We start from the raw sequence: 10899 nt of genomic DNA, 5'->3' as shown, positions 1-10899 counted from the left end.
CAAACTCCCCTCTCCTGAGGAAGCAATGACTTCACCCTCTGCAGCAACTGCATCCATTAATATGCTCTTTGTCTTGTTAGAGAGAGATTAGGCTCTGCCAGCATCTGCGAGAGTCTTACCTAGGGCTTTGCCTTTCGTATTGCTCTTGGTGATGTTTAACAACTAAAGCGGCACAAGAAAGACCCACTAAAAGGGGCTTTCAGCCGAATCACTGCAGATCCCTGGAGGGACTGTTTCATTAGCCTGAACCCGCCGGGCGAATTAGAAGTTGTTTGTTTTGATGCATCAGTCAGGGAGGGTTTTACTGTTTGCGTTGGGGTTAAATTCAGGGACAGTTCTGTGTTTAGCTTGGCTGCTGCTAAATCTTTCCATGTCCTCAGTTACAAAGAGCTTCGTTGTATAACTGGATTAAAGGATGGAGACATGCTGTTGCTGTCACAACGCAACGTATGATGGAGTGACTGCTTACTGAAGGAGGAAATCGTGTTTTCTGCAATGTCTAACATTTTCCTGTTGATTTGATTTGATTCTATGTGTTGTGGGGCTTAATAGGTGAAAAAAAATACTGTCTTTGTTTTTATTTAGCAGGTTTTATAATAGATATATTGTGGAAGGTGTTGAATGAATAATAATTTACCTGCTCACTTTTTTTCGGTTTGTGCATTTTTCCAAACTCACGCTCTCGATACGTTGTGTTTCCCAGCTGCCCCGGTGCGACACATGGCCTTAGGCGTTCCTGGAGGATCCACCAACTTGGCGTACGTTGTTTTGTGTGGAGGAGGCCTTACCGCTGCAGTCGTCTATGTGAGCGCCACAAAGATGAGCAATGACAAATGTTGTCCTCAGCCTGAGAACCTGCTGCATATTATAATTTTTGAATAATAATAAAAGAAAATCTCCTAATTTGAGTCCGATACAGAATCTGTGAAGGGAGCTAAAGATTAGAGTGAACAAGGGGTTTCAGCCTCAAAGATCTTGAGTTCATTCTGAAATAAAAGGTGTCAAAAGTACCTGTAATAACTTACCGGCATTTTATTGCTGACCTGTAAAAAGCAGTAAAAGGAAATGTTTGATTCATAAAGAGGTTCACGCGGATCATTTAGGGATATATAAACATTATTAGGCGTGTCATTTTCTGAAATTAGATTCCACTTTTGCATCTTTCTTTTATTTTTCACAAGATAAATTTAGCATCACTGCATTTTATGTTTTCTCTAATCTCTAATGAATAAAACTGGCAGTTTTTACCGAAAATTACCGAAGAAAATAATATTGATTGTTCATCTTAATGTTTATTGTTTTTGTTTAAGCTGTTCTTTGTTTAATTTTTTTCTCTCTTTTACTCAATAGTAAAATTACTACCGTAAATAAGACGTCTCCCCCACACAACTAACCAACATCAATAACTTTCTTTCACGTCACTCATTCGTTTCACTTTAGAAACTGTGGACTCTGATGATTTATCAGTGTCGCTTGGTGACAGAAAAAAGTGCCATATCTGAATAGCTGAAAGGAAAGTTCCAGTGGTTTTTGTCTATTTTTGTGCTCATGAAAGCTTTTTCAGATGAATTTGTACAAACAATGAAATATGACCACAGAGCTACTCGATATGTAATTTACCACTTTGCTTATAAGATCCTGAACCATTGGCTACTTTGGTTGAAATAATAGCTTAGCTATGAGCAGGAGCAATGCAGCAAGAAGCTTGCCTGATTACAAAGTAAAAAAAAAAAATGTCACCATTCTTAGGAGATGAAACATAAAGGTTGTATTTTGGGTTCCATGATATTTTTCTGGTGTCATCTGGAGCCAGTAAACATGCGACCAGAGTGCAGGTTGGACTCCAGACTTCGGAGCAGACACACAGAGGCTGTTGTCTGCTCAGCGACGCTTCAGTCATGAACATGAACAACAGAAAGTCTTGTTTCCTTGGAGAAAAACGGCACGTTTCTGCTGCCTTATTCCATGTGTGATGACTGTTGTACACTGATGTAAGATTATAATGTGCGCTTCTCTCGTTCTCAGGCCTATAAAACAGTTAACGGTGACACCGAACGTTACGAGGACAGACTGGCCAACATGCGCTCCGAGGAGAAAGGTAAAATCAGCTCATTTTGTAAAAAATAAAACACGCAGTGTCCCACAGAAACCGCTTCTATGGAACCTTTCTTTTTTACATTTTGTCTTAATGTTAAAGTGTTTTCTGGAGATTTTATGTGACTGACCAACTCAGATCTGAAGGGGAAAAAAATAAAAAATGTTTTCAACTTTTTTTTTTTAACAAACAATAGTCTTAAAAAATGTGGTATGCGTATATATTTGTAACTTCCCTTCAACTGTGACCAGCTTTCTACTTCCAGCTAAAGAAACACCCCCACTGCATGCTGATTTTTATTGTAAGGATGATATTCAGGGTGATGTAATGGTACAAGCGTTTCCCAACAAGCATTTCATGTTGGCTAAAGAATTTGATTTTGGTCTCACGTGAGCAGAACGTGTCTTTACTGTGACCTTTACAGGTCTTTTTTGTAAGATAAAATCAGAAATCAGTACAGAAAACACTAATGGCTCTAATCACCAAACGTTAAGATGTACTGTTTTAAGTTCTACATACCAGTAGTGAATAAAGCTAAGACGGACATCTTTGAAAGCCTCACAGGAAACAGGAACTCTGATCGCCTGCTGCACATCAGGTCCTGGTTGCAGGAACTGGAAGAGTTGCATTCGCCTGCTGTGGAAGAAAATAAGCAAATAAACTCCTCCTCGTTTTACACTGGCCCAGTCAGTTTAGCTAGCAGTGTGATGTTTTTCTGTCCAATTATCTTTTCATATTTTTCCAGTTGTGCTCTTTTCATACTTGACTTTTTTTGGGGTTGGATAAAGAGCTGCCTTACATCGGACCTTTCATAGCTGCTTTGATAATTAATGACTTAAAGTAATCCTCTATAGTCTACTCATTATAAGAAAATGTATGAATCCATTATTATCGGTGGAAGGTGAAAAAGTCATTCCAAATGGATCAGAGGTCATTATCTATTACAATGATCAGATACCCATCGGAGCTGGGTGTAAAATCTACAGTAAGTAAGAGAAGGCATTGAAGTGGTTTTGTTTACAGATACAAAAAAAAAAAAAGTTGGATTCAGAATAGGAGCATGAACTGGAAAACTGCTAAGTTGGCTATAGCCAAATGATTTGAGCTAAAGCCCAGTGAACTCCAAGCAGCGTTCCCTACATCTGTAGCGAGTTGCACCAAATGAAGACGTCCCGCGCAGTTCAGCTGCTGCACGAAGAGCAACCTCTAAATTCTCATAACTTAGCTTGTTTGTGGAAAAGCACCAGGGCCTTCGTTGTGAAGTGACTCTGCATCGTTGAGTAGCTGTCCGGTTAAGAAAAGAGACGCACGTTTGAAAAGTGCTAAAGCAAATTGGAAATGAGTGCAGTGAGCCTGAAAACTGTTTTTCAGAGCGGCTTCTGGCTGCTCCACCCAAATCTCCCACATGGTAGAATGACTCCTCTGAATGGCTTCACCGTGCCTGTCCGTTTGGATTTGTGTCTGCGAGCTATTTGTCTGCTCAGCTTGCAGAAATCGTGGCTTTATGCCCCGAGCTACTAACTAGTGCAAAACCTGTTGGTTCAGATGTACCGTGGAAGAGTTGCTTCAGCGAAATGGAAACTTTAACAATTTGGCTGCTGATGTGGGAGAGAGTTTAAAGTTGTATTCTGTTCTCAGATCTGATAAATGGTGCAAACATCTCTCTTGTTTTATAGCTACAATTTAACATCTGTGTTTTGTATATGTCAATATATTTAGACCCTGATGATGATCAGCCTCTGCGTTGCTCATAAACTGAACAGTTTAACAGAAGCTGCTTTGCATTTTTAGACTGATGAGATGTAGGCTGCTGACCCAACAGAACCTGCACAGTCAAAAAGCTTCTTGTGCTCAAATGATATCTCTGTTTGACAAAGCGGGTTCGTGAGAGGCAGTCGATGGAAAACTACTTGACTCTAAAAGATTGGTAACACTTTATTTGAAGGGGGTTGAATAAGACTGTCATGACACTTTCATAAACATGACATAACACATGTCATGAACATAAATAAGCCTTCATGAATATTTATGACTGTTGTCATAAAGCGTCATTCGGTAAATTATGACACTTTTAATACAAAGTTGACATTATTCAAAATGTCTTTGTTATGAAAACTTGACATTAACCAGGAAATCATTACTGTTTAAACTTTACCTTTAATAACATAAAGTTACCTAATTTTTAAAGTACAATCAGTAATACTTTTATAACAAATTTATATCAGTAATGATTTACCGAATGACACTTTATGACAACAGTCATAAATATTCATGAAGGCTTATTCATGTTCATGACAGGTGTTATGTCATGTTTATGACAGTGTCATGACAGTCTTATTCACCCCCCCTTCAAATAAAGTGTTACCAAAAGATTTTACGGGGTCATATTTATAAAAGTTTATCAGTGGAAGTTCTTTTTTCCGACTATCCGGCGCTGAATCCTGTCAGTCAGTCAGTCTCTCTCTGAAATGAAGATCCAGTTTTTATCTAATTTCCTCTGGAAACATGAGCAATGGTGCTCAGAAGTGCCACAATTCCAGATGTACTGTACGGTTTACATATTCACAAATCTATAAATGTTTGATTTATGCTTATGCAATATTCATACAGTTTTGCAGTTTTAAGCTGTCACATGTATGAATGTTTATTTGACAAGCACAAAAATACTGTTACTGTAAAAATGGGACCCAATTGTGAAAAATGTGAAAAAAACATTTTGTAGCTAAATTCTATGTCCTAGTAAAAAAGGTCGGAACCGTGAAACAACGCCACCTTCAATGACAAAGAGGATTTACGGGTCGTGTAGTAAATTAATTTGAAATTTGTTGCCAGAAGCAAATTAAATTATGCAACTAATGAAACAAAACAAAGTTTTCCATTCTTCAAATGTAGCTTTTGGAAGATAAATCATTGGAAAAAAAAAAAAAAATCTATTTTTTGGCTTGAGATTGAGCTCACAATCTTCCAGCTGGTAAAAAAAAAAAAAAAAAAAAAAAAACAAAAAAAAAAAAAAAAAAAACAGCCAAACACTGGAACCATGAAAACACCAAAAATATTTCAATTTCTGAGTGAAATACTATGACATCAGTGTTAATGAGAAATTGTTTCTGATTCATTTTCTCTTCATAACAGTGATAATGATAAATCAGTTGCTTTCTCCTCCTAACAGAGGAATGACACACAGGTAGGCCTAAGCAGTAATCCATTAACCAGTTTACCAGCCTGCCTGTCACGGCCATGTGTCACTGAATTAGTTTAAGTAAGCTTGAATGCTTTACTGCAGTCACTTCTGTTTATCTTATGTGTTTAAGTATAGGCTGTGTCTGCGGCCTTCTGCTTAATGTACAGAAACCTCTTCATTTATTGGTACTCCTGGTCAGGAAATACAACAAATAATTTACTTTGGACAAAGATGAAACTTTTTGCATTTTTTTTTTCAGGGACTCATGTTTCATTCACTTAACATTTTTGCTCTAACCCTCTTCATCTGCAGCTGAAGTCACATCAGAGGCTGCGTCGTCCCTTCCAGCCGAATCCGCCCCAGCGGAGGACGAACCGGCTCCCGGAGCTGAGATCACACCGGAACCCGTCCCCGCTTCCCCAGAACCGGCGGCAGAGACGTCAGCCGAGCCCACCGCCGAGGCCAGCCCAGAAGAACCAGCAGCCGCCGAGGCGTCAGAGGCAGATGTCGCCGAGGCTCCAGCTGAGCCGGCGGACGCAGAGGGGGCGCCTGTTGCGGTGGAAGAGACTGCTGCGGAAGTCGGATCTGAAGTTGCAGCCGTGACGCCTGCTGAGGACGCAGCAGCAGAAGAGAGCGCTGGTATGGCGGCCGTAGATGAAGCCCCTCCTGCTCTCCCTGCTAATGCAGAGACTCCCGCCGAAGCCCCTGAGCCTGAAGCAGTCCATGCTGCAGAGGTGGCTGCGTGAAAGTGGAAGCGCTCAGCGGGGTGCATCTAGAAAAGAAGGGCTTTTAGGATGTAGATGTGTTATATTCCTGATTCCCTTGGCCTGAGGGAAAAGGACTCATGAACCTCATTCTCTTACAAAAAGTAAAAGGAACATGCTCTGGTTTTATTTCTGTACAGTAGTCGATATGCTATGCACACCAGAGGTTCATCAGTCCAGTTTTTCTGAGGCGTTTTTTTTTTCTCTTTACCTTTGCTTCTACATTCCTGAAAACCTGAAATAATCTGATAATGTCTTGTTTTAATGAAAATGATGGTTTGACTGTTGGAGGAGAAAAAAATCAGCAATATGAGCAACAGAAAGAATCTCCTCGTGTTTTTAGGGCGGCCTTAAGAGAGTGGCCAAAAAATCCTGCTGGCTCTTCTTTTTCAGACTAAATCCAACTAAGGTATTTGTTTTGCACAGCAACAAACAGGCAAAAACATAAATAAAGAATAAATAGTTTAAATTTTCTTTTTGGTTTCACCTTGCATTATCAAATGCTTATGTTTTTATTGTCGCTCTGTTTTTAATGATTATGCCACCTGCTTTCCATCTTATAAACCTTATCCATGTCATTATAAAATCTTTTTTTAAACTTTTTAAGTCATTTTCTTATCTGTATCAGAGGATTCATTCACTTTCCTCAATACTGTACAACGTTTATCCTTAAAAAAAAAATCACTAATCTGTTTGGGCATTAAAAGTTGTTCTAATAAACCAATAAAGATTAAAATATCACTGGGTTAAAAGGGAATTTGAAATGCTTTGCTTCATAATTCAACTGGATTTTTTTTTATTATACATTTGTACATTTTATTGCCTGTTATTGAAAAAAAATAATATTATTTTGAACAGAATTTGGTAAACAGCACAAGAGGGCTGGTCCTGGACAAGCAGCATGTCTGACCTCAATACTAGCTAAAAATCATGTTTATTGGTTTAAATTTTCTTTTTTTTTTTTTCCATATTTGAAATACTTTTAAAATACCCAACGGTAATATTTATGAATGAAGCTTACAGCGACATGCATCTCCATGCATACAGTCAAAAAAAAATCAATCTAAATTATTAGGATAATTAGTAACTTCTTATTAAGTTATTATAGAAATAACTATGAGTAATATTATGCTTGTTATTAGCAAACACAAACTGCTGTGTGTACTCCACAAAATACATGGAACATGTTGAAAGATAATGTCTAATATCACCTTGATTTTTAATTTTTTTTTAGTATTGTTGTACAATAATTGTTCCTTTTCTGATGTAGAACCTCCAACATCAGGGCCCAAAATTGCACATTTACTGCACATATAAGCAAAACCTGAACCATCTGCAACTGACAGATAAATGTTAAGACGCCCTTCTTAGACGGTGTTTAAGCATCCTGCTTTCTAATGCCGCCCTGGGCAACTGCCCATATCTAAAAGTGCAACTGGGCACAAGGAGCATGAACCAGGCAGGCAGCTCTCTATAGACCATCCAGTCATAGATATCCTGTCTTTGCAAATGTGATTATAAAATAGGTCGTGTTTCACTTGGTAGAAACGTAAAATGCATGACATTTGTTGGTCTGATTTAAATCCTACATTAAATATGTTGTTAGTAGTTTAAGTTGTTGTGTTTTTGAATAAAATCCTGACTGGTTCCTGCTGTCCCACAATCTGCAAACAGCTGAACAGGCCTTGGGCGAGGAGAGTCTGGGGAAAGCTCTGCACCAAATGGAAGACGATGGAAAGGACTTGAAGGAAGATCTCCAACAACATCCTCTAGAGACCACAGTGGAAATGTCTGTAGAAGCCGCTGTTTATATTGAAGAGCAGCTGTTTGAGGTGGAAGAGGTGCCACATGGTCTAACTATTGAGGAACTGTCTGCTGACCGGATTCCAGCAGCTGACGGAGAGCAGGAGGAAGAGGAGAAGGGAAGAGCGGTTTCACTTCCTGAGGAAATCGCTGAGGCTGAAGAAAACACTGCGATCCCTGACTCTCCTTCAGAGGAAACGGGCTCCTCTCCCGAAGACTCTTCCTCCTCTGGTGAGGCTTCGTCTGATGATGATGAGGAGGAGGCCGTCGTCACTGCAGAGGCAACACCGGAGGAGGAGGAGACTAAATCTGAGCAGACCCATCTGCGGTCAGTTGGTGAGACGACTCAGCTGGCAGCGGCCTCCACCGAGCCAAGCCTAGAAGTTCTTTCAAACACAGAACCAGAACCTCCATCACCTGTGGCTCCAGCGGACAAGGAAGAACCCTGCCACAGCTGCCACTTTTCTCCATCCTCCAGCAAGGAGGCAGCGCCACCTGCTGCTCTGGGAGAGGATCTGCTCGACATGGACGTCGCACAAGAAGCAAAGGAGTCCTTCGACAAACCGTTGCCAAAACAAAGTAAGACCTCAGAGCTGCTGTCTGTTTGCATTTGATTCAGCCGAACATGTAAGAACCCAACGCGACTCTGTTTAACCTGAAGGAAGGCAGACAACAAAACAAAGTGTAGCCCTCCACCTTAAAGGGCAAAAGGTTAAAAAATGGCAGTTAAAGCAAGAGCAAAAAGAAATCTAAATACAAAAAACATATTTACGCAATTGGTTGTAGAAGAACAATGACACTTTTATAATAATTATAATTAACGAAAAACAAAGTGTACACATAATAACTACACAAGTAATTGTAGATAATTTTATGCTGGAAAAAAAGAGAAATGCATTAAGTTAGTGGGCTAACAATCAACTAGACATCTGTTACTAATAAAGTGGCCAGTGAGTGGATGAAGCAAGTGTTTGTTTTAATTTAATTTGGAGTCAGAATCATCTTTATTCTGCAAACAGAGCTAGTCATGTGAGAATGCCTATGACTGATGACATTTAAAGGAGATTAACTTAAATTTTGTTCCATCTGCCTTTACACATCTGGAAGTCTAACTGGAAAAAAACAAGGATTACTTTATCTCCTTCAGATATTTATAGTTTTATGACTTTATCTTCCAGTTTCCTTTACATTCTTTGCTTCACTAAAAATATATATCACCACTGTTCTGTGTTAATTTAATTATACACCTATACCACTTTATTATCTTTGCAATTAATTTTTATGGTTAATTAACTGGCTTGAAAGTTGTAATATGTAGATTTATGAATTAATTAGACAGAAGATAATTAATTGTTTGGATCTCCTAACAAGGTGCAATATATCTTTGTTAATGTATAAAAAAGAGAAATGCATAACAACACATATAGCTGCATCTAAAAAAAAATTTATATGAAAAAGGTTAAATATTTTCGTACATCATTTCAAAAAGTGAAATCATGTGGAAGCAAAAATTATGGCAGGAAAAACGTAAACCAGGTTTTACATTGTTGTCAAGCAACATCCATTCAAGGATTTGGGGGAGCTTCACAAGGCCCAGAGGCCCAACATTAAATAAATAATACATCATTAAATCATTCATTAAAAATATCATAGAACATGTAAATTATTAATTAAATGTTTAATAGTTAATTTAATAAATAATTTATTAAATATCCCTTAAAATTATTAAAATATAAACTTATATTAGCCGTTGCAAATAATTAGTTACATGTGTATTTAATTATTTTATGGATCCTGTTCTTGCACATCAACATAAAATAATTTTATCTGTCAGACTCACCAGTCAAAGCTGGAGTTTCATTATATGTAAGCCTTAATCAGAACTACAATAAAATACATTAAATAGTTTTACTCCATGTGCAATGAATGTAGTTTCACTTTCTGAAACGACTGACATTTTTTCAGCTTTTTCAGGATACTAAACTGATTAACCTCGCTACTTTTTCCTAGTGAAAAACAATGCATACAAGTGTTGTGCTTCCATCTCACATCTTCTTTTTTTTGTGTGTTTGCTTGTTTTAGCCATTGAGAATGGAGTTGTGGTGACAGCCACGTCGTGACAGAAAGTGTGCCCTCTGTCACCAATCAAGCCTGGGCGGCAGAAGACAAAAACAAAAGAAGAGGAGGTCACACTCTGAAGCGGTGTCTTATTAGCAGGTGTTATTACAACTCTTGTCCACTAGGTGTCAGTAATGCAAAACATTTTGAGACGTGGAATTCTAAGAGTTTTTACGGAGTGAAAGTCTGTGATATTGTAATAAACCGTAGCCTGAGATGTTAGCTTTTCACCGAAGCAGACATAAGAGATTTCAGATTTGTATTACTGCTGCCCATACACCCAAGTATTTTGCAGTATTTAATTTTAAAGCACAGCTTTTTAATGCTTAGAGCTTTAGAATTAGGAAGTCACGTGCTGTTAGAGACTATAAAACTTTAATGTTTCAAGAAAAATGCCCATATTTTGACGCACACTTCTTTTTTAAAATTGTATTGTTTGCTTCCAGATGTTGCCCTGTTCACCAATCAGATATAGTGATGGAAATCTGTGTATCCTCCAAATTTAACAGAGCTGTTAAAACAAAAAACTTAATAGCGAGGATAACTATCTACCCTTTCTTTGTCTGCCATTTTGAATGTAACTAAAGACTATGTAGGAAAAAAAAAATTACTGTCCAGACTGGGACAATATTTTGAGGCAAACATTGCACGTCATATAAAGGAAGACATTAAGAAAAATAATGATTGTAGATGGGATGTTTATATGTTATTTGAGCTCTGCATGGCTGGGACATAATGAGGAATGTACTTGACAAGTAAACGGTGTGTCGTCATGGCAATATACTCTTATTTCAAATAAAGTGGTGGACAATCTTGCATTTTCTTTTTCAACATTCATTTGCTGTTTATATTTGTAATTGTTTGAACGAGTCACCTTCAGAGATCCACAGGTGTATTTTAGCTGATTTCACTTTGACATTCTATGTCAACTGGGTATG

General features: G+C 38.2%; 1 protein-coding gene across 1 annotated transcript in view; it reads left to right on the top strand.

Moving 5' to 3' along the window:
* Positions 1 to 10777, top strand: part of LOC106946195 (fibrous sheath CABYR-binding protein-like) — a 15998-nt gene extending 5221 nt beyond the window's left edge. The window contains exons 2-6 of the mRNA XM_015030381.1: positions 704 to 804; positions 2026 to 2098; positions 5589 to 5915; positions 7715 to 8422; positions 9926 to 10777. Coding sequence (XP_014885867.1) covers positions 704 to 804; positions 2026 to 2098; positions 5589 to 5915; positions 7715 to 8422; positions 9926 to 9963 — 1247 coding nt within the window. The 3' untranslated portion in view covers positions 9964 to 10777. The remainder of the gene's footprint in view (positions 1 to 703; positions 805 to 2025; positions 2099 to 5588; positions 5916 to 7714; positions 8423 to 9925) is intronic.
* Positions 10778 to 10899: the final 122 nt, after the last annotated feature.

The sequence above is a fragment of the Poecilia latipinna genome, unplaced genomic scaffold (genome assembly GCF_001443285.1).
Source record: "Poecilia latipinna isolate Pla-1442-1.1 unplaced genomic scaffold, P_latipinna-1.0 Scaffold180, whole genome shotgun sequence".
NCBI lineage: Eukaryota > Metazoa > Chordata > Actinopteri > Cyprinodontiformes > Poeciliidae > Poecilia > Poecilia latipinna.
The sequence above is the reverse complement of the archived record's forward strand: the minus strand, read 5'-3'. Positions and strand labels throughout refer to the sequence as shown.